The sequence below is a fragment of the Strix uralensis genome, chromosome 5 (assembly GCF_047716275.1).
Source record: "Strix uralensis isolate ZFMK-TIS-50842 chromosome 5, bStrUra1, whole genome shotgun sequence".
In the NCBI taxonomy this organism is placed as follows: domain Eukaryota; kingdom Metazoa; phylum Chordata; class Aves; order Strigiformes; family Strigidae; genus Strix; species Strix uralensis.
In genome coordinates, this window is record NC_133976.1 from 28,752,439 (window position 1) to 28,777,461 (window position 25,023).

A 25,023-nucleotide genomic window follows, 5' to 3' on the forward strand; every position below is an offset into this window, starting at 1 on the left:
TTCCCAGATGTCCCAATTAGGTCAGTGACAGGATGGTCTCTGGTGCCCTCAGTTGCACCTTTGGTGCTTAAGCTGCATCCCACTTTTGTTTAACCCCTATTGTTAAGTTGTTCTACTGTATAACCCTACTTGTTCTTCACGCCCAGTTGCTAAAAGCACAACTCTGCTCTAAAAACCTTAAACTTTGAGTCACGATACCCTACATTGTCACAGTAGCCATGTAAAATGCAACACAGATCATAGAGGTAACACAGGCAGAAAGCTACATCCCAAAGGTAAATTTGGGCTTTTCCTTCTCACACACGCTAATAGTGACAAGGCCAAACTTGTCTTCTTCTGTTAATCTTTGTCTTCATTTGGTGCTTAACATATGAAGAGTTAAAATCAAGTATGTCACTCTGGCAGTAACACGATAAATACAGCTGGCTAAGTGCCTCTTCAGGCTGTTTCTTACAGCCCATTAACTATTTCTGAAGAGTATGTTGTTATAATGAGTGCTTATAAGGCTTTCTTACCAACAAAATTCTACTCTTAAGCATAGAACTTCAACTTCCATGCTTTTGAGTTCAAAATTTCATCTGCAAAGTTTGTACTTTTATGACTGAAGTATGCAAAAGCTTCCAGCTTCTATTCTTAGCTTACTAAGATAAATAGATCCAAAGGGACCTCCATGGTAAAACAGCAAAAAAATACAAGAGGAAAAAAACCCAACACTTAACTGCCAATATATTTATTAAGGCAGTGACAAAATAGAAGCTCCTTAATACTTGTTTTCAAGCTCCAGTATGTTGACATATCTTTCAGCTAACACAAAATGCGTTATCTTCAGGAACATTAATTCCTTCCTAGATCATTACAAGAACTGTTTAGCAGTCCTAATCATCTCCTGATCTATTGTGTAGTCACACAGCAGTATCTGTGTCTCCTCTGTATCTTCTGCACATTACACTTGACCTTCCTATGACATGATCCTTTCCAGTTACTGCATGGGCATAGATTAAAATTTGGCTGCCCTGTAGCGGAAACACATAGATATATCAGGTTCCAGGGAAGAGAGCCAGAAATGATCAAGCAGGCAAGGGAGGATTCTCAAGAAGGGAGCTAGGTAAAGGACAGCAAGTCAGCATGCTTGAGAATAGGCATGGAAAAAGACAGTCCCAGATGATGATGGACTATTGAGATGTTTGGTGTGATATGAATTTCCTTGGCAACTCTGTCTTGATGGAATAAGTAATGTCCTGAGGTAGTACCTGCTCATCCTTTTAAATGAAGGTTACACAATAATAGTTTAATAAACAAAACTGTACAGAACAAGATTTAAAGTGAAAAGTAAGACTGCCATCAGTACAACTAAGGAGAAATAGAGCTCTTGCATGCGGTGGCAAGGGAGGTGCAGGAGAAGTTGTACAACAACTTTTCAGAAAGAGTTCTTCATAAAGATCAGCTGCATCTTCTAGAACACATGTTAGTGAGTGGGTGAGAACAGGCGCACTCAAGACAAATAAAACTCAGACACTATTAAGCCATCTTACAGTCATTAAATAAGTCCTCATCCCACCCCCCAAATGGCATTCTCACAGCGTGTCCTGCTACAGATGAAAGAGCACTTAAATGGAAAAATCTTATCCTACTGAGGCATCCTGGTTTTCCTTGGTTTAAAACTGCAAATCTGGCAAGAATACAGCCCCATTGGTATGAGCTGAAGGACATACATTATTTTGTATATCCTGAGGATCCCTGAGAAAAGCTGTACAGGCTTCCAGAACATGGACCTATAGTTTGCATCTCGATTCAGACAACATATAAACTATGTATCTCACACCAGTGTCTTATTTTTGCAGTACTCACTTTATTTTCTCAGCACATTAGCTCACCTGTGTGAATTCAAAACTTCCTATGCTATGTCCTAAAATATACTTAAGGCCACAGTTTATGTGAACAAAAAGTAAATTCACACAAAGTTCTGAAGTTGTGTATTTGTTGGAACAGTACTCATTGTTTAAAACCTATAAGCACATCTCAATATTATACAAGACAGTAAGCACTTTACAGTAATACAGGTCCTAAATTTTTCTGGAAATAAAGTCAAAGCTGGAGAGAAGAATGGAAACATTTCCCCTCCTCTCTGCCTCCCCTAAAGGGGATTCATCAAGACCAGAATTAGTACACAACTCAAGTGAACAACACTAATTTTTATTTGTAAGTGTTACAACACAGCCACCATAAAACTTGAAAGAGCTGAACAAAAGAATTGCATAGATTTTTAAAATTCTTTTTTTTAGGCCAAAGACTCTCCATTCACTGTTTGGCACAAAGATAACTAATAAGTTTCACTGTAGATCTGTAATTCTTAAGAAAGAGAACGACACATTTGGTTTATCTAGTAAGCAAAGCTAATACACAGCTGTGATTTTGTTCACTCAAATACTGGAAGTCTTCTGGGAAAGACTTCTTTGTGCTTTGGTTAAGAACTTACAACTCAAAAGCCTAAGTATGATCCTTTTGCAGAATTACATTCTTGGAAATGCATACAGTATTGTGTGCCACATCCCTCTGATAGAAGGCACAATTTATGAAAAGAACATTCATGAAAAAACAGAAGCCAGTTCTGACAGGATAAGAGTGACACCCACTAATGTTGGTGGATTTTTTAATTATTTTTTTTTAAATCTGGGCAAGACCCCCTCTTATAATTTCTCCACTTCCCCCCCCAAAAAAAAATCTGTAAAGTAACTTCAATATTCATAAAATGAAAACTTTTTCAGGCACGAACAGTTGTAAGGAAGAGAAACATGAGCCAATACAGTTTTCTACGGGTGCAGAGTTACTTTACAAATGAATGTGAGAGTAATCACTATCCCTCAAGAACCCGTGTGTCAGCAAGCAGCAAGTGATTACAGGCAACTTTTTTTTTAAGCTTCATTCTCCCTGCATACTTGAGGTCTAGCCAACAAAACTGTATGTGGCAGTAAAGCTGATCATTTTGTCTAAAGTGCTTGATGAAAGCAAGGAAACTATAAAAATGATAAATTAGTGAAACCAAAAGTGAAAGAGTTACATTTATCATACAAAACAAGAAAAATTGGAGCATCTTCACATTTTCTTCTTCCATTAGACAAGATACAGCAAAAAGATCCTTCACAATGAACAGCTCCCTTAAAGTGTATATAGTTCATAACACATTTTCTCTTGCATTTCTGGATACAAAGTAATTTAACATAAGACTCAGGAACAATATTCCAAAAAGGAAAGTATTATTATGGCTAAGAAATGAAGATTACATAGCAAGTTTTAGTTGTTAAAAAAAAATCTTTGGGAAAATGCTATTTAATACTTCCAATAACTTTAAATGCCCCGATACTATATATTTTACAGTAGAAATGCAAGAGCCTTTGGAACGCAGCAATGCTTGGTTCTGTGCATGTCTTCTCTTAAGACATCATCTTTTTCTTACATTCCACTGAGCAAAAGACCATCCCTTCCACTGGCATGAACTTCTGACCAATTAGACACTTGCTGCAACAGGAACACAAGAAGCATTCCTGCGTAGCATGCCAGTTGAAGTTGTTGTATGTCACACGCTGAACTTCTGGATCTATAGCATTATGACAGCCTTGGCAGATCTGTTTAGAAACAAAATGACACTGAAATGAAGCATACACATCCTCTCTACAAGTCCAATAAAAGCTGGAATTCTTAAATGTTTTTGGAAAAGAGAGGCAGGTGTTAAAAGAAGCCTTTGAAATAAGTCTCCAGTTTTTGATTTTCCTTTATTTTAAAGAAGAGTTTCCAATCAGAATGCAGCCGAGGACACAAAACAAAATAATAAAATGCACAGAAGTTAGTTGCTGCTGGGACTAAACTTAGACAGTTATGATGGTTAGGATTTCCCAATGCCCAAATAATGATAAAAACTTGTGTCAAAAGCACGGATCTCCATATATTAACTCATACATTTCAAAAGATTAGTTACAAATCTTCCTGTGCATTGGCAGCTGTAAAGCAATACCAAAGAATTAAAGATTACTACAAAGTCTTGGATGTAATTAATCTTAAAATCTGGTTGCCAAAATTTATCATTTGAATCTCAAGGGAGTTAATGTTTTAAGAGGAAAAAAGGCTCTCCAAAAGATAATTCCTCACATCTACCTCAGAAGATTATTAACTGCCAGCTGGAGATAATAGTTTTTCTCTCCATTAACTATACAAAACAGTCTAGATGCACATTAAACTGAACTCCCAACTAACAGCTAGTTCATTGGCAGATATGAATGGGACCATCATCTCAAATCAGACTTCCTAGGAATCAAGAACTATCATCTTTTCTCAAACTTCTAGCTTTATCCTGTCAGTCACTCTCCTTTATAACTCATGGGGTTAGAAATACAAAGAAACAAAGTACCTAGATTGAAGTTGCAACTACAGGCTTTTAGCAGAACAGCTGAAGCTGAATCCCACTGGTCACAATGAACTATGACTGACACAAAATAAATGTTTAGCAGCATTGCTCATCTTCACCTACCTTCCTCCTCTTGCTACAAAATCCTGCTTCACCACTGGCAAAGTTAAAGGTATTTTCAGAACAGCCTCCCCTCTCTCCAGTGGCATTTGTTCAAGTTTATGAATTGACAAAATACCTGTCTGCTTTTAAGTTTGGTTGTTGCGTTTTTTTTCAAAGGGGAAAAAATGATGATCGACTTGAGCCTAAACTTGCATTCAGTTTATACTCCGATACTCCCACACTGGGAGAAAGTAAGAGTTTCAAGCTCTGTAAGTGTACGTGCCCTTCTTTCACAGCACCAACACGTCTGTAAGGAACTTACTGCAGCATGGTTCTTCACGTAGCAGGGTTTGCAGACTGGCTTGTCATTCACCATTACATAGATTTCCCCAGCCAAAACACAATCACAGTCAAAACAGCAGAAGTGTTTCAGGTGCCAGTTTTGACCTTCTGCTTGAGTATATTCATTGCTGAATATCAGCTATTAGGAAGATAGAAACAAATATTAATATATGCATTTGAATAGTATTTTTTTTAATAAAGCTAGCCTCAGGATGTTTTATAATTTCCAAGGAACTCCTGATGATTCCACAGTCTCAAATTATTTCAACAACAAAATGAATGCATTCACTTGTTTGATTGTTTCCCAAAAGCTTCCATTTCATTTATTAGGAGCCAATAGATGCCAAAGACACCAGGCAGGCTGCTCTCTGTATGCTGCACAAGTGTAATTTAGTAAGGCGCTCCCCCTAGTGACCTTCATGGGGAAACAACTGCGTAACTGGGACTTTGTACAAGAATTTGCACTCATGTATTACATCCTATGTCCCTGTAGACTGCACAAAATCCCCATCAAATCCAAAGCAAACTATGGATCTTACTGAATGTGGAGTGTTCATATCAGTTTCTGTTCCTTGCAACTACGAGCAGCTAAAACTGGTGAAGGCACATCATCTCCCTGCACTTATGTGATTACTAAAAATCTTCTCAGGGGAGCAAACCTGTGTGTCAAAACAAAGGACTAGGATATTTCCTACCTCATCACATCCAGCACAGCGGGGTTTTTCGCTATCACAATAATGTCTTCCACAGTACAGGTTACCATTCTTCCAGAAATAGATCATATCTACTAGAAGTTCACTGCAGGTGCAACAGACAAAACAAGCTGGGTGCCACAATTTGTCATATCCAGCACGTTCTGCATAGACAGCTGGGTCACCTTCTTTCATGTTCAGTTTGCAGCGATAGCAGGACTGAAAAGAGGTTATTACGGAGTTAAATATGTTTTTGAAGAGGTACATTTATAGCAATTACATATTACTGACATTTAATAAATACCACCTTCCCAGACTGAAATGAAAGCATTAGTTTACTCCCATGATCAGATACTAGTGTGACATGATGCCACAGTACAGGTTTAACTAAACAATTCAAGGTGATGCACATTCTACTAACATAGCACTAGGGCTACTTAAATGCATTATTATTTTTTGCCATATTCACATTCTTGCAACTACAGTCCGGTTCTTAAAAAAAAACCAACAGGCAATTAGGATTAATTTACAAGCCTTACATACTCACAAATAAGGAGAGAATAAGGAGCCTCCAAAACTAACTAACTAGACTATGACTAGAACACACTAGAAAATGGCTGTACTTATAGGTCATGACAAGGTCAAGACATATCTTCATCACTGGTAAGAAAAAAAAAATTGTGAATATTTCAAACTCATCCTGTTTAAAGCTGTGTTCTAGGGATGCTAGTCACTAATGGCTGTTGTCCAACAGTCTGTGATTAATCTTAGGATGGGGAGAGTGATTACCGAAACGGAGCTACAAAGTTTATGAACGCAGCTACACTACAAATAGTTCCAGAAAGTTCATAGTCAGTCTTCTGCCCTATACCTGCTTACAGAGGCGGCTTTGTCATCCAGTCAAAAAACACAGGTGGTTTATGTTACTGAAACAAAAATTTTTATCTACAGTTTAATCATCAGTTTGGCATTTCCTGTACTCCAGTTGGTCTGTGGACTGGGCTGAACAGCCTGGGAAGGTTTTCTCTATGATTCACATCACTACAAGCCCAGCCACAAATGGCTTTTTTACTTGTGTATGTGCATATGTATAAAAAACCCCAAACATATAAAGTGTCTCGGCTGTAAAGCACATTGATCAGATCTCCACACTTGTTTCAGACAAGCAATTTCAAAATATACATAGAAAGACATCAAAAGGGGAGAAAGAACAGTTTGGAACAGAATGAAAGAGGAATTAATGAAAGGGAAAGTGTAAATATATATGCATATAAAGCCTTTTGTCTCTTCTTTCTACTTCAGACCTCATATTCCATGAGGAGTCAAACTGGAAGGTTTAGTAGTTGTGTGGACCCAGATGAGGGCAAGACATTTACCTACCATATGCAGCATCCCTAGCCTAGGTGGTTAAAAGGTGCATAAAGAGATTTGCTTCTTTTACAAGATGAAAATACGCTGAATATCCATTTTTCTGTTTTTCAGCTTTCAGTCATGGTGAAATAAATTTTTTTTTTTTAAACATAGAGGCAATTATTATAGGTATATTTACATTAACAGTGAAGACCTCATTGTTTGTGTTTTGTTGTTTTTTAATAAGGTTTAAAAGAATTGCAATCCATTCCTATAATGAAAATCAGTTTTTCAAGAGATTCTGTTTACCACAGCTACAGGAATACATGCTTTCAGACTTAGTCTGAAAGACAACACACATGAAAATTTGGAGAGCAAAGATGCAGAACTAATGGACAGAAAAAAGTGTAGACAAGGATGGCAATTCTTCTGCAAGGTATTTAAGAGCTCTTCTCTGTATTGGTTTATTATGAACTGTTAAAAAAAAAGAAGTTGAGATAATGCTACAGCACGTAGCTGAGTCACACTGCAGAAATCAGGAAAAAAAAATTTAAGATAAATATATATTTAAATCCTGACTATTTAGCCCAGGGTAAACTCAGTACCTACCAATAGATAAGCAACTCAAATGTTCACTTACACTATGAAACACTTCTAAGTCTCTTTCTAAATCACTGCCCACAGTGTTGAGACATGCCTGGCCCAAACTGTAGGAGGTATACTCAGGTGCTTGAGTAAGAAAGTTTGGAAGTGATCAATAGATGTAACGTAAAAACGAAGCACCTTTAGATACAATTATTCAAGATGACAGAGTGCTTCCTGCCCTTGACTGATGTAGTCCAAACCAGTTAACCAGCAGGGTACAATGGAAGGTGTGTATTTCTGTAGGTCTCTCTCAAGGAGACAGGCAAAGAATTGCTCTGGTGAAACTAGAGTAACTCAGCAGAAGAGGCTGAGTTTAGACAAAATGACAGCAACCCAATCAAGCCATGATAAATTAACTTCTTAGTATCTTAGAATCTCCATGACAAGATAATGGCAAAAATAACTGAATAATTAATTTTAGAAAGTAGCTACAGGTAACCAAATGGCACAGCATATGACTGATAAAAGCAAGTGGCCATGTTCAAAGCTAAAATTTAAGTGTTGGTTTTATGTTCCATATGAATTACACCAGAAGTAATACACTGTCAGTTTAAAACACAAACAACAACAAAAACACACAAAAAAGCGCACCGCAACCCCTGATAACACTGAAAGCCATATTCTGCAACCATGTTAACAAACTTTTATCTCCATCTGGAACTTGTATATTCATTTCCTGTAAGTGACCTGGAGACAACTAAATTTTGGTATTCATACATATAATAGCAACATTTCCGGAAAACAAGTTACAGGAGCTTTTGCCACTCTGAAATGAAGGTCTACCTTCACTAAACTAACTTAATGTTACTTCAGTAATCCTACCCCTATTTTGTTTTCATGGTTGGTAGCAGAGACATGCACAGCAGAGATTAGCAAGTCATGTCAGAAATACTTTATTAAGGCCATAGTTTTAGAAATATCAATCAAAACTGGGTAACTTTATACAGCTTACTTTTTATTGTGCTATTACAAGGCAGAAATCAGATGCCAAATTCAAAAATAAATCAAAAAAGTAGATTTGAATAAGAAAAGAAGGCTAGTCAAAACAGCCATTATACAGCTTGGCTTGTTGAACATGGGAGGGAGAGGTGTTACTTTATTATTTCTTAGTTTCATTTAATTTTAAACAGAATTTGCTAAGTGGATAATTTTGGTGCTCTTCCAAGAAAGAGGAGGAGACAGGCTTCTAAAATTAAACTAAACTCTTCAAGAGGAGAAAAGTGTAGCAATTAGTTTGTAAGACTACACAAGTTTCTTGATTATTGTTCTGTGAAAGCCACCCTGCTATACTAGATCTCCAAACTAACATGTTTTTGCAACAAGGATGAAAAGGTCCCCTAGGAAGTTATTTGCTGCAATGCACTAAATACGGTCAGAAACCAGGGTTCTGTGCAGACAATCACAATGTCTTCCAGTTCCCCTTCTTTCTTTCCCTCCCCAGATTTTCCCTATTCCAAGTTAACAAACAAGTTAATTGGGTTAAAACGACCAAAGAGAGCACTCGGATGGTAATATACCTTCTTGTTTTATCTTTCCTTTCTTTTACTTACATACTGAGATGCTTTCCGATCTGGGGACTTGTCCTCCATCGCTCCTACAGCAGCTGAAGTGCCTCTGTCACCATTGTTCAAGTTATTCTTGTCAGTAGCTCTCGTTTCCACCTCACCAGGGAGCTTGACATCTCCTACGCCAAGCGCCTCGTTTTTGTACTTCTTCACAAATTGTTCCATCTGCTTAACCTCATTGGGGGAGAGCTCGTGGCATTTTGAAGGATCCTGATCGTGAGCAGGCAGCTGCTTAGCCAACTGCTTCTTCCTGTACTGCGCGCCTTCCGAGCCAGCGACAGGCTGCTTCTCCTTTGGTAGCATCTGCATATACTGTCTAGCCTGAACCAGGAGGAATTAAGATATCAGATGTCACTTCAAATATAGACCCATCCTTTTAAGCAAACACACAACTAAAATCATCTCTACTGTTGTTAGTGACAGTCAAATTTGTCAAAACCAAGGTTCTTTCCATAAACATTAAGCTCCTGAAACACAGTAGATGGAGATAAAATACAGCAGATGCATTAACTGGCTTCTTCCCAGAGTAAGAGACAGGCTTCCTTTTAAGTCTTTTACAATATGCAGAATAGAGTTACTACTTTTCAGAGTAAATAATAACATTTATAGAGCACTTTGTCTCTTCAAAGCTATCTAAAACTACTGATCATCGGTATAGCTTTAAAAAAGTAGAAACTGAAATAGTCTGCCTGGGGCACAAAGCCCATTGCAGAAATAATTCCAGCTAAATAAAGCAAAAAAGCTCTAGTTTTAATAATGCAAGGACAAGCCTAAAAATCAAAGTAGTAGCTGAATGTTAAGTAACAGTTACTTTAGATGCACAAGGTTTGATAAATTCATTGAAAACGGTATTTTGAAAAGTAGGTCACAGATAATGTAATTCCAGCATGGATCACACAACACTGCAGTACAGTAAATTAGCAACCAGAGTTTGAAAACTGAAGCAAAATCCTCAGAAGGCTATCTACCATCTCATCTACTTCAGCTGAAAACGTACTGGAAGAGAGTTGCTCTTTCAGATGTCGACACCAACCTTGTTCTTACCATATACAGTAAAAGCTATATGCAAGACTGAGTGTTCCCCTTAACTTTAAACCATGACATAAATTCTTGTGGGGTTGTTTTTTCTTTTTCTTTTTTTGCTTTTAAGCCCACACTCTGTGGCAGGTGCACCTGCCCGATGAAAATGGGGCTTCCTGGCTGCTGAAATGTAGCGCCCATTGATTTCCTTTTCCTGTTCTCTTGTTCTCAGGGCTTTACGGTAATTGGAGCCCTCAGGGCTGACCACAGATCAGGTTTGGCTTGGGTATAAATGGAGTCCCCTGCGGGAGCCGTTTTAAGCTAGTCTCCCCCTGGAGCACTGAGGCTGTGGTTGAGGGCTCTCCCCTTGGGTCAGGATATCACCCAAGGAAACTCCTTGAGGTTTCCTCTATGAGTTGGGATGCTACTCTAAAAAATTCTCTGAGGTTGAGAGCCCTCTTTTTTTTAGGGGAGTGACTGAGTGTTTTGGGTTGTTGCTAAACCCTAGGAGTTTGTGCGGTGATAGTTTCATTCTCCTCTCACGGACATCTGAACCTGCCGTCTGTATATTTGCAGAGTGCTGGTCAGTTGTGTTGAAAATAAATTTTATTTCAATTATTATTTGCTTATTTGAGAGCTTCCGCAACATTTCAATTGGTGTAGTTGGCAGGATGTTGATAGAGGAGTTATTACGGAGGCATAGTTATGTATCCTCTTCCCAGAGTAAGAGACAGGCTTCCTTTTAAGTCTTTTACAATATGCAGAATAGAGTTACTACTTCTCAGAGTAAGTAACATTTATGTAGTTACGTATTCTGTGAAATCTTCTCCCCCACATGTACAATGGGTGAAGGAGAAGTGGTTTGATTTGGTAGCAGTTGTGAGAAAGTTAGAACAGAGGCCCAAAAATTTTGGGGATGGGAGAAGTAAAGGAAACACATGCATCTTCTTAGGTACCTGTTTGATTTAGGTGCAAGATTACTTTGCAGTAGTGAAGAAAGATGATTTAGAGAAATGATTGGAAATTGATTGTTTAAGGACAGAATTCTTATGAGAAAGAAAGAAAGAAAGTGGTTATTGGAACAAAAAATTGAAATTATGTTGGTATGAGCAAAAAAATGTGCCAGTATTGTCCAGATTAAAAAGTTAATTACAAGTGTAGACCTTGAGGAGTGGAATGAGGACATCTGGGGAGGGTCTGATGAAAATAGTTTGGATGAAATAGAGAAATTGGAGAAAATAAATGTGCAACCACTCATTAAAACAGAAAGGCATACGGGTCCACAAGGCAGGAACCCCCGAACCACTGTCTGTACGAACTCCTGGACAGGACCTAAGCTTAGCAAACTTCGGGCTAAGTTTTTGTGTAAGCCAGGTGAAACTGAAACAGAGTATTTGTGGAGGGTTTCTTTAAGGGGGGGGTGGGGGGGTGGGGATCAAATTCTATTGAGTAACAATGAGATGGGAGGGTTCTGGAGTGTTTTTAAGTGACAGGCCAACAGGTAACCAGTTGATAACACCTCCAGTGGCTTACTTGGCTGGGGGTATAGACCCTAAGAAGGGGGGAACCTGTTACTATCAAGGTGAAGGGACTATCAGAATTGGCAGAGGGAGCACAAAAGGCTGCTTGTATTTAGACAACGTATGAGAGGGAGCAGTATGGAATACTGATTGCTGCACTGGTGGGCCCCAGCCACCTTAGACCTCTTATTAGAGGGCTCCCAGATGCTTTAAAGATACATGTCCAGTGCCTTAGAGAAAGGGTGCAAAGGGCCACTGAATACAATCAGTGGAACTCTCCAAACCCTTTTCTGCTTGTGTTAACGTGGGTGGAAGTGTTACATGACCTGGTTTCTTGTGGGCTTGAGATGGGGTGGACTGACCCAGGTGGTGGCGTGAACAGAAATCGGAAGGTTCAGCAAGTCAGTCAGAAACTCCAGCCTGAGCAGCCTCCTTGTAGAGAGTTTGAACTGCCTGGGGATAGGTCAAGTTGACCTTATGATCTAGGAAGAAATGATCTCTGGTGGAAGGCTTGGTACTGGGGGCACAACTGCTGGAGGGGAAAACCTGAGAACAAAGGGAAATGCAGGCTCCCTCAGGAAGAGGAATTTAACCCTTCTGTGACATCAAGAGGGGAATCGAGAGAGTCAAAAAACTAGATGCTGTGGTTTAGGGGTTGGGCCACCTACTCTGCATGGTGAATTGCTACCAATGGTCCATTGACAAGGAGCCTTATCCCTGTGAGTCCCAGATGGGTAAGTTTAGAATTTTTAATTGATACAGGGGTCCAAATTAGTGTCTTAGACAACAAGCCACTGAGTTAAGATTTAAACCATGGAGGAAGATAATAAATGTGTGACATGTCCTATAGTGTGAATGCAGTTTTGGTTACCAAGGGAAAAGAGGATGACAGCTGTGGAGGCAGCTTTAAGTCCTTATAAGGGAAATATATTAGCATTTGATGTTTTGACAGGTAAACAGTGGTGTTTACTAGATAGCAGAATGTGGAGTTTTGGAGGTAGAGGGACAAGGGTGACTCATGTAAGGATTTTGTATGTTGCTCCTTTATTACTGCAATCTAAAGTAACCCCTGTCTCTCAGTATCTATTGCCAACTGCTGTCAAACAGGATATTTTACAGATACTTATGATCTCTTTTTTTCTCAAGATCATTTAGTCATATACATTCCCCTTATTCTCCAGTTTGGCCAGTCCATAAACCAGATGGGTGGTGGTGGCTAACAATTGATTATCAGAGACTGAATAGTAACACCCCACTTTTAACAGCGGCTGTCCCAAATATAACATCAATAGTAACAGCAACACAGGCAGCTGCTCATCCATGGATGACTCTTTAGATGTTAAAGATACTTTTTTTTTTTTAATGATTCCCTGAAAGGACAAGGATAAGTCTCAGTTTATCTTTACTTGGGAATAGACACAATATACCTTTGACTCCCACAATATAAACATTCCCCCACTATTGCTCATAATGCTTTCGCCAAACTTCAACACGGTGGAAGTGCTGTCAGGTGTCCATATGTATCAGTATATAGATGATAGTTTGGTTGGTGGAGATCCTAAAGAACAGGTAGGGCAAGCAGTTGAAACCATTTGGGACATGTTAACTAAGAATACGCCCTCTAAATGTCAAGATCCTGGGAAAGAAATTAATTTTTTAGGAGCCTCGTGGGTGGCTTGAGCAGTTGCAGTACCTGATGATACTCTATCAGTTATTGAAAAGGGGCAAATTGTATAAGGCAGATTTACAGCAGCTGCTAGGTATGTCGGGTTACTGGAGAAAGCATGTACCAAGGTTTTTGGTGATTGCTCATCCTTTGTGATCTGCTTTGAAAAAAACCCAGTGAGGTTAGACTTTACAGCCAACAGAGACCCCAAATATTTTAAAGGACAAACTTAAGACCTATTGGAGATTGGGGTCCTTACTCCCACAGGATGCGTTGGGGGAATGGAGATTTGCAGAATATGCCTCCACCTATTGAAGTATGTTTCAGAAGGGACTGTGGGGACCAGCTAGGTCTTTGCTATTCTGCTTCATTTAAGGAAACTGAACAGCAATATTCAGAGTGGGAAAAGGGGCTCCTCTCACTTAGTAGGGCAATTAAGGAAGCAGAGAGGTTATACACCACACAGGATACTGTTGTACAAGGCCCCTTCCTTCTTCTAAATTTGATTCTTAAGGGATCACCTCCCTGTGAAGGGGTAGCCCAGAAGGCCACAGTATATAAGTGGTATGCTTATTTAGAGAGAGTTAGTTACTGCAATTAAGAGAGGGTCCAGTTAAAAATCTCCAAGCTCCCACAGGCTATAAGTCCAGATTTTGTTTTGTTAGGCCACCCCTATAAACCTTCCCCCATCAAGGAGGCACCCAAATTGATTACAGATTCAGATACACAAGGATTGTGGTTTACTGATGCATCTGCCTGCTGAGTGGGATTAAAATTGCAATATAAAGCAGTAGGTTTGGAAATTGGTACCGGTAAAACAATTATAGAGGAGGGAGAAGGTAGTGCACAGGTGGGAGAGTTGCATGCTCTTTTGCTGGCAGCAGAGAATGGTGCCACTGATTTATACTGACTCCCATGCAACTTATAAAGGTGCTACAGACTGGATCTGCCAATGGGAATCTAATCAGTGGGAAGTGGGCTGTACAATTTTTGGAGAGCCAAGGACTGGCAACACTTGCTAGAAATAGGTAGATCACAACCCCTAAAGGTGGGGTGGGTAAAGGACCATGCAAGAAATGGGACCCCTACTACAAGATGAAACCAAAAGGTAGACTGTTTGGCCCAAATTAAGGTAGTTGATAGTGATAAAGAAGATTGGGATCAGTTGGCTAAGTGGCTACAGATTAAGCAAGGTTACTCAGAGAAAAAAAGATCTGTTTTGAATGTTGGTCCTGGGGATGGCCCATGTCAATGAAGATGTGTGAAGCAGTTCTTATTGCTTGTCCACAATGTCAAGTGAGGCTTAAGGCTAATAATCCAAATCAAGCCATGGCCCAGCATATTGAACAAGGTAAGGTGCTCTGGAGCACCTAGCAAATTGATTATATTGATCCTTTGAAGCCATCTCATGGAAGAAGATATATCTTGGTAGGAGTAGAGGTGGCATCAGGATTAACTATGGCTACAGCTGTTGGCACAGCTACCGGACACCAAGCAGTCCAAGTTTTGCAAGGATGGTTTAGTGTCTTGCCCATCCCTGATGGTATTCAAAGTGACAACAGATCACGTTTCACAGCCACAGTGGTGCAAGACTGGGCACGAGGAAAAGTATCAAATGGGTATTTCATACACTATTATCCTCAGGCTAATGGCATAGTTGAGTGGACTGAAGGTTTGATTAAGAGACATGTCAATGTCTCACAACATAACTGGAACAGAATTATCACAAGTGGTTTTTTTTATTGTTAATAACTGCTGTGGAAGTTATGGGAACCCACAGATATGAGCATTTTTCCCCTATGGGGTTATTGGTTGGTGATACTCCTATATTTAACAATCACAAGGGCCAGTTCCCATTGAAAATATATGTAGGCTAACCTGTTATGGTAAAGTTACCTTTGACTGGCATTGTGCCTATGACCTTAGTAAAACCTAGGGGTTTACATGCCTGGGAGGCCTTAGATAAAGTTGGAAGAACTCACCATATCCATTGGGCACTAATAATTCCTGACTTTTACCTTGATGCCCAGGTTTTAATCAGAGGCCTAGTTCTGTTTTCTTTTAGGATCTTGGAAAAACAGATGGTTTTGGCATCCCTACTAGCAAGTGATCCATATGGACAATCAAGACTTGGATAACACAGTGATGAGCAAATTTTGTGAACTTGGCATTTTAGAAAAATGTGATTGAACTTAGTGCTATTAAGGGAAGAAAGTGTATTTATGTCCTAACTGCTAATGTCACTTTAGGTCAACAAATGAAGAAAGCGGCAAGAGACTCAGTGATTGCTGCTGTATTAAGCATTAATTGGTTGACCTGGATATATTTGAATTTTCCTTGTTAGAATGATTAGTTTCCTTCAATTTTGTTTATAATAGATTAGTGTTTAAGTAGTGAAGTCCATGTTAGTACATTTTTTGAGATTTGTTTATGTAACCATCTAGGAATGATGATCCACAAGAAGCACTGAAACTCACTGGGACTGCACTCCCTTTTAACCTTGGAGGGAAGAGGTGACTGTGTTACCACTTCAAGGAAGCCAGCCGAATCATGACTGTGGTCACAGGGTGGACTGCATGCATGCAAATTTTTCAAGTTCACTAAAAACAGGCAGATTAGAGAAATTGGACTCCAGGGATTTAGCAGATAATGCTTAATCCTATCTATTAAAAATCACCTCATCTCCCCACTTCTCAAGAAGTTTTAGACAAGCATCTGTATATGCAAGATGACAGGGGCAAGACTCATTAAACAGACACCATATTTTCAGTTTTGAGGAGAAAGAAGACTACAAGAGGCAAATTTATCCTTCTGGTAAGCTTTACTTTTCAATCTCCCATCAAGCCCTGCCTTGAACATGAAGAAAAAGTGAGTTGGACTTACAAGTGTCTGATTCTGAACAGGAGGAGCCCACTCATAAGTCACAGTATTGATGGATATGTTCTTCTTGGCTGGCACAGGATTAGTCAGTATCATTACATTGCGTTTATACATGGGAATGCCATCATTCTTCAGCTTTGCAATAAGGGTTGTGTATTTTGTATCTTCAAAGAGTTTCCCCACTTTCCGATCTTCCTCATTGCTTGTGAGGACATCATGCTCTTCCTGGCCACATTTGCAGTTGCGGCATATTTTTCTGAAATTTATGGAAACAGCAACCAAGTTAGTCTCAGCTGAAAATTACATATCACACCTGCTGCATGCATTGCAATAACATCACTGGGAACCCAAACCCATGTTTTCAGTGCTTTGATTAGGGAATATATAAGTTATTCTGCAATATGTCAAACACCTCTTAAGGATATTCTTTATTTCTCCTGTTGTCTTATTTACATTCTTTGTTCGTGGAGACTGGGATCAGATAGATATCAGTCAACTACACTAATGCATTTTGAATATGATGCTCTATCATTCCTTCTGGTACTGAGATGTAACTATCACACACACACATGGCTATTATCACCCATCTACCCGATTTATTACGGGTAATCACCCATGAGTTAACTTAAATGCATCAACATGATCCCCCCCAGTAATCATTTACTTGGGCTTTTAGTTTTTCAGGTTCTCTTTACACACTCAAAATTACACACACTATACTATTTTCTTCATATGGATTTCACTGTATCCACGATATTTGGTTATCAGAGGGTTGCTATGAAGTGGAAACAAATATTTCCTAGAAAGGAAAAAAATGCATACAGCCATATATACAGTGTAGTTGCAGCAAGTTCTGTTCAAAGTTCACCATTTAAAAGAGAAGATGAAAGAAAAGTAAAAGGCTTATATGGACAAAGCCTTTCTAACAGCTGTGAACCAAGTCAGAAGTATTCTGGCACATGCTGTTCAGAGAATTTTCACAGATAACATCCTTAAAAGGTAGAAGGCTTTACTTAGATATAAACGGTATTCTTTCACATACAACACATTTGAACTCCTTTGATTAAGGGATATTAGATAGCAGTGTATTACCTTAAGCATAATTAAGCAATTCACATATAATAAACAGAACCGTGGCTTAGACAAGCTAGTTTACTGTTTTATTAATTGCTTCCCCAGAACTTCAGTATACGGAAATCAGTGAAGTTGGATGTTAACTAAAGGTTCTTATTACAGCCTGAGAAAACAGATCAACCTTCTGGATCTCTAGAGTTTGAAGAAGAATGAGTAATATTTTACCCTGTTATTTATTCTTCACATAGCAAATAGCATAAAACTACTCCATATAAAATGCTTCTCAACCCTGCTTGCCAAAACCCATTTAACTCTTGCATTGTTCTGTATCTTGCTTTCTAAAGTCCTGAAGGCAAGATGCATACCTTAAGGCACCTAACAGGTACATAACAAGAACATGCCATGACTACAACAGGCCCTTAGGTGATGGGAAAGGAAGGAAGAAGAAAGACCTGCATATAACTGGTCATGTGAAGTCATGAATAGCCAGCTCCCAAAGATATGCCCTACATATGTACACCAGTTTATGACATGGGGTACTACCATTTCAGTGGGATGGATGCTGCTCTGGGCATGTGATTATATAGCAACCATAAGTTATGGTAAACTAATTTATGAAGTTCACTCCAAATAAAAATAGCTAACTGCAATAGAAATGAGCCACTCCACTCTAAAGTTAATAAGCAAAATAAGGTCATTAAGCAGAACAGACTCTGCTTTGCAACACATAAAAACCTAAAGATATTTGAAGTGTAGGCTGTCTCACAGCTTGCATGACTTCCAACTCATTTCCACAACAGGAAAGATGCACAGAATTTCAAAGCTGATACTTACCTGGATACCTAGTAAACACTGAGAACTTTGCAATCTCAACAGTTTACCAAAACATTCAAGCATGAACTAGCATTGCCCATTAAGCCTAAATGCTGTACTATGCAGCTGAAACACTTGCAACATAAAATTTTGCAAGGTCTTCAGCATCAGTCTACACAAGTCCTTTACCTAGCTAATTACTTAGAAACTATTTATATACTAATAAAGCAGTTTATATTCACTTTGCTCATCTTTTAAAGTGTGAACATGATTATACCTTATTACCAACTCTGTCATGTCTTCTGAGATCCACTATGAGGTGACAGAATCAGACCTTACTTTTTGCAGGTTTAGTTCATTACATCACCATAACCATCATGCAGCTATATGCCTCACAGCACACATGCAACTTGAATTCAAGCAGTTCATCCATTTGAACAATTTTCTTCTCTTTTTCAAATTAAGTCTTTAGCAACATTTAGCAAAAACCCCTAGTCTTGCCTCTTGACAGGATGTGATCTAATAACATTGGTGAATGAACAGACATTCTCAGGTAACCTGCACAGACTCATGCAAGTATAGTCTTACTGTCCAGAACTGCTCTGCTTGTGAAACAGAACTCAGTAAGAACAATTCATATTGTTGTACTGCCTGTGTGGTCACAACAGCAGCATGACAGTTTGTGCAGCTCTCCCCACTCTATACAGCATCCAGCTACAGCAAAGCAGCATCAACAGCCTGCAGAGACCTGACCATCCCCAACAGCTGTGGTGGAAGTCTTCCCCTGAGACTGTCACACTTACTGGAAAAACCACAAGGGCACCTTATTTTTGCTCATGCTACATCATGAAATTGCACATCTATTTTCTAGTAGTATTCTCTCAGAAGGCAGAACAGCTTTGAAATCCCCTTTCTGTTTCCAACTAGAACACCCTGACTCAATTGCTTTTATCCTCCTCAGTCCCACCCTGAGCGCTTAACATGTTTCACAAACCAGTACGTGTGAGAGATTTTCTGTTGTCCTGATAACTAGATGAATAGATAGTTGCAAAGAAGTGAAAGCCTACAACTTGTCCTCAGGTCCTTCCTGGGTCCCACTGTGAAAACCAGCATAGAACTACTGTGCTTTATACTTGCATTGAAAAGAATGGGATACTCACAAATCACCCTCTACCCCAGACTTAAAGAATGTGACTATGTACATTTTCATGCAGTGTTATCTCCTTACTTTTTCAAGATTCAATGAATGACTCTTTGCCTACACAGAGTTTGCAAGAAGGTGTTAGAGGGGCTATGTTACAAAATTACAAGTGTAGTGTGGTCCTGGCACTAGAGCCTGTGGATAATTAAGTCTCCAAATGCAGGAGAAAGCAATCCAGGGAGAATGTGAAGAATGCTGAGTCACAAATGATGTCAGTATTTCTCAGTAAACCGAAGGAAAGTCCCCGAAGCTGTTGCCATTTCCCCTCTGCGCCCTAAGGCTCCCCTGGATCTCAGCCACATGAAGATGTCTGTATGCTGCTAAAAGCCAAAATAAGATTTCCTGTCCTGATTTAAGATCCCTCTCCTTGAATAATTTTCAGTCCTAAGAGATATCCGGGTGACATTACACACATAACTCTTCCTGCATAGTACTGTTTACAATTTAGTCATACCTTCTTCCACTAAGTTGCCACATCAGAGGTCTGTTCATTAGTCACTGTCCCTTCTGCAGGAGGGATATGGCCAATTACTTCTACTTAGAATAGATGGGCTGGTCATTTCTTTGACTACAATACAGCTATCTTACTGAAACTACCCCATCCCATTACCTCAAACTTACACTTCACAAGTCTGATTACTGATACTTGATTTTTATTTTTGGTGTTAAAGCAAACACCTCACATGTGCCACAAAACGCAGCTGCTGATACACACACAGACATATAGATATATAAACACATGTATATGTATAGATTTAACTATCTCCTTTGGCTCTATCAAGACAACAGGCAGTGAGAATTTCTTGTTCTCTCCACCTGCATTGTCAAAGAGATTTTCCCTTCACTTGAGGGCATTCAGCAAGGTCTCTACTGAAGAGAGCATAAAGGACTCCTGATTATGTGTTCATAGCTCTCAGGACTTCAGCAAAGGAGAGGAATGTTCCTCCAGTCAAATCTCAGCAATCTGGAAAGTTTTTCCCATTCAAAACATAGAAGATAGGGAGAAAACTTCAAAATATGCAGAATGAAAAGTTGCATATCACTGTAAAATGTATTAGACTGTGCCTTGATTCCAGGCCTTGGGTGAGTAGAAGGAAGAAGGAAGGTAAACAGATTACACACTCTCCCCCAAGCTAGTGAGTTCCTGTGTCCTGGATGTCTACTAACAGTAAGGATCAAAGTCTTCCAGTTCCTTCTCCAAAACCAAGTGTCAGCCATCCTCCTACTTTGCTGTGTTTTGGTGTATGGAGAAGAAAAGTAAGTTGGATCATTATTCTTCCTATACTGGCTTTGCAGTGGCTCACAGTGACAGGAGGCAGCAGCTGCAAGCACAGAGAAGCTCTCAACAAATACATGGTAAGTCCTGAGGCTTGTCTCCTCCACACAGAAAGACTAATCTCTTCCTGTGATTCCTTCTGTTATGTTTTCTTTCTATTAATGCAGATTTAGTAATTGCAAATATTTTGAACTGTGCCTCAGTACTTGCCTGTCAGCTGTAATATCAGAAAATGTTAAAGCCAACTTAAAGCTCTCCATGCCTTCCAGTGATTGTATCTGTGCAGAGATACAGATGCTGAAAAAGGTAATTTCCAAGCTTAAGATTCTTGTCTCCAGAAGCTTTTTAATAGCTTGGCAAGCTGCACTGGAGACAATTATCACCTTCTGATATATACACGACCAAGATAAATCAGAACTTTCCCTCCTGCTTTTAGCAACTTCTGACTCTTGTCCCACCCCCTTCCCTCTAGTGAGAAACATATTCCCAAAAAGCAAACACTATCTGAGCAGAAGTCTTACTGCCAGCCTGGCCTGCTAATTTTGTGGGGGCCATTTTGCAGTCTGAAAGAAGTCTTAAGACCTGAACTGAGAAGACACTGCCTACTGCTGCTGCTGCTATACTTGGACACACGATTCTGAGGACAATTTTAAAAGCAACACCAAGATAAAGTAGGTAGTTGTTCACTGTTCAGCTACCATTGTAGACCACGGCTCTCACTGTATTTATTTTGTGTTCAGCTCACAACACTGAGGCTTTCAGAACTTCAAAGTTTAGAAACAGATTTTACTAAGGGCTTTGTTTACCATCATTTCTATACTAGCCTAAATTAACAGTTCTGCACCTATATAACCATCCCACACACTGTGCCAAAAATTACAGCACAAAGTACTTTAAGATTACTTTCCACCCCAGAAAAGGTATTTTCCAAATGCTTCCAGTATAAAGAACAGTATAGCAACTCAGTGTAAAACCCTGCTACTAGATAGGTATAACTCGGATTTTTTTTTGGTGCACTTTCCAATCTCACTCCCCAAAGGCAGAATTGAGGCTCTTTTGTACAGAAATACAGAAAGAAATTACATCTTAGCTCTCTGAGGTACACCAGATATTTCACATATCAGACCAAGAGTTACACGATCTGCTGGAGCCCCTCAGCTCCACCCAGGAGAGGGCACTGTCTACCTTACACAGAACACAGCAAGGACTGCTGCCTGCAAACGCAACTGCTGCCTCACTCCCTGTGATGGGACCTGGCTGGCATGGAGGTAACTTTCTTCATAATGCCCATATGGTGCTGCACTTTGGATTTGTGGCTAAAACAGCGTTGATAGCACTTGCAGTTCTGGCACAGTGTCAAGGCTTCCTCTTTTTCAGACTCTGCCTCCACCTCAGCAAGCAAGCTGTGGGTGGGCAAGAAGCTGGGGGTGAGGGTGGGGTGTGTGTGTGTGTGCGTGCACAGCTGACTCAAATTGGCCAGAGGGGTACTCCATACTATATAATGTCATGCTCAGCAATAAGACAGGGGCAGAAAATGAAGGCAGCAGCGGACACTGCTTGAAGACTGGCTGGGCATCGGTCTGCTCGTGGGAGATGGTGAGTGACTGCCTTTGCATCGCTTGCCCTGCCCCCAACTTCCTTCACCTATTAAACGGACTTTACTTCAACCCACAACTTCTCAGTGTTGTTCTTCCTTTTCACTCCCCCACCCTACTGTGAGGGGACAGGGAGTGAGGAACTGTGTGGGTGCTTGGCTGCTGGCTGGGCTCAACACACCACAGCTATTCTTCCACCCAGGGTGTAACAATATCTAACTACAATCTCTACTTCAACACCTACCTGTTACAGATGAGTAATAGTGAAATTAGTGAATGTTCAAGATCAGTTCAAGTTCAATCATGTTATAAAGACAATATTCTGTCCACTTGTGCTACAGTTTGCTTATACGTTTCAGGTTAAGGCTAACATGACAGGTATTTGGAATCCATCCCTTTCTGTTCAAGTGGTAGACCCCCAAAAATCTCTGTACTGTGCAAAGGATAGTATTTTTTTCCTTTGAAAATTCTTTACACAAAATGATTTCAGACTTCAGATTCCTACCCTTACTGTCTCCAGTAGCAGCTCTGCTAGAGAAACAGCTATTTTCTAACCCATTCTTGAATTGCCTTAATGACTAACTTTTCAGCTGTTTCAGACATGTGCCACATTTGTTTGACACCTAGATGATGCTTCTCAGACTTTCAACCACCTTATTTACCTGGTCTATCCTATATAGATTCCATTTCCCAATTAGATCTTAATCTTAACTAAACAGTCCCTGGTTTTATTTGTTTTTCTTATGTGCTCTTTAATCCACTGCTGTCTACAAGCTCTTGCTTTCTAGGAGAGACAGTGCTCTGACAAGCTATGTATTCAGTACCTGGCACAATGAGCCCTAACCACAGGAGCACAGTAAAATGTGTATAAAAAAATGCACACACAGAAGCAGACACATTCTAACTTGGTAATCATGCTATTATGTGACTAAATCACTTTAGATGTTTTATTTCTTTTTATCCCAAACTCTTCCCTGTTAAAGAATAAGCTAGGAATTGCAAGGTCTAATAATGGGAACTAAAAAAAGAGAACAAAAAGGAAGAGTTGAGAAAAAGTTAAGTTTGACTGATTTTTTTTTTCTTCACCCACTTGTGATTTCCCAGTCACACTGACTATGAACAAGGAGCTTTCTCTCAAGTAGAAAGTGACATAGTTTCTCATCTAACCATGGATAAAGAATACTATTTCCTCGTACAATTTATTTTATTGTTTTATTGAATTACCTACACACATTAACTGTGCTCTATTTTATTTTACTAGTATACGAATACCCTCAGTGACTGTGTATTGAAAAAGAGTCTTTCCATAAATTAATAATTTTTTATCTTTAGATGATCACATTTGTGTATTACCACTTCTTGCTCCATGTCATTATTTGTAAGTTGCTTCTATAGCTACATATTACAGATATGTAACCAGGAAGCTGTATCCTCATCAATTTATAGCAAGTTTTTGCTGTGGTCTGTTTCTCTGGTTATTTTCTAAACTGAGTCTCAGCTGCAGTCAAATACTTCAGCCAAGATGTAAAAACTCCAAGGCCTTATCTGCACCTGATGCCACTATGGCTGTAGATGTAAAGACTACCTTAAAAAAAAACCAAAAATAAAACCCCACTGCACATACAGTTATGACTGTAGCTAAATAGCATTGGTGAAATGTAATCATTTTCACTGCTAGCATGTGCTAGTGCTACTAACAATTATTTATTTTTATGTCCTTTTCCAGGCTGTTTGGGTTGAAGTTTTGGGGTTTTTTTTTGTTGTTGTTGTTTGGTTTTTTAAATCAGAATCAGTAAGCTACATCTTAAAGCACACCCAGTATAATCAGTGAAGTGGGCTAGCTAGATATATACATTAATATACATATATACATCTTGTTTCAGTAAAACAAGAAAGGTCTTAATGGAATACAAAGTTTCTGCAGAAGTAGTGGCATAGACTGCAGCATAGACTATCTACTGCTACTATTATCAACTCTCATTGGTTTAAGAACAGTGCATCAAAGGCCAAGTACTATCTAACTTACTTGAATTATGACACCTCTTTTCCCTCTAAGTCATTTGTAGACATATACAAAGTTTCAACATGTTTTCAACATTGATCTGAGATTTTAGGTAAAATTATCTAAACTTACATATTTGCTCAGGAGCTCAGAAAGCATTTTATTACTGAGATAAAGCATACTTCTTCCCTGTCATCTCTCTTACTATAGGGATAGAGATGTTTTTACAAACTTACTTCAAACTTACTTTACTAAGCTAAAGCATATGCTTCAGTAGAAGTACTACTGTTGACTTCAGTGCAGATGAAATATTCATAAGTGATTACATACTTAAACACTCTGTTGTAATGCAGCTGAGGAGCCCTGGCCCTGAACCTAGACATAGTTTCTTTAAAGCATCTGAATAGCTTAATTGAAAGAGAACAAAAGCCGTTACTTACATATTTGCATACATGTGCTGAAATCTGCAGTGCTGAGTCACAGCTTAAGAGACATCTGGTGTCACTTACCTCCAGAAATGAAGCTCAAATCCTTCACACTTATCCTTGCATTTTAAGCAGGGGGCACCAAATCCTTGCTCATGGCCCAAGCCCATCTGTATACAGAGTAAGATGACTACAGTCAGCTTCAAGAAATATGCTGCATGAATGATCTTACTGCTACCTTTATAATCTGCAACCCGTGTCTAAAACAACAGATTAAGTATTTGACAAAGATGACATCAGGACAGTATTTTGGGGCCCACTCACCTTTCTATTGTACCTTCATAAGTGACAGTGTTCTCACAAGCATTCACAGGGTTGAGCTAGCAGACAGAAAGTTAGCCTTAGCCAAACCCAAGCATTTTTCTGATGACTTTTCTCACCAGCCCATTTTGCTCT

The 25,023-nt window shown here is 39.3% G+C and overlaps 1 protein-coding gene across 1 annotated transcript in view; it reads right to left on the minus strand.

Annotated features, from left to right (window-relative positions):
* Nucleotides 1-2,172: 2,172 nt before the first annotated feature.
* The window catches only part of TES (testin LIM domain protein), a 33,966-nt gene continuing 11,115 nt past the window's right edge, over nt 2,173-25,023 (minus strand). The window contains exons 2-7 of the mRNA XM_074870220.1: nt 24,652-24,737; nt 16,185-16,437; nt 9,081-9,416; nt 5,539-5,754; nt 4,824-4,982; nt 2,173-3,623 (exon numbers count right to left, since the gene is read on the minus strand). Of these exons, the coding sequence (XP_074726321.1) occupies nt 3,432-3,623; nt 4,824-4,982; nt 5,539-5,754; nt 9,081-9,416; nt 16,185-16,437; nt 24,652-24,737 (1,242 nt within the window). The 3' untranslated portion in view covers nt 2,173-3,431. The remainder of the gene's footprint in view (nt 3,624-4,823; nt 4,983-5,538; nt 5,755-9,080; nt 9,417-16,184; nt 16,438-24,651; nt 24,738-25,023) is intronic.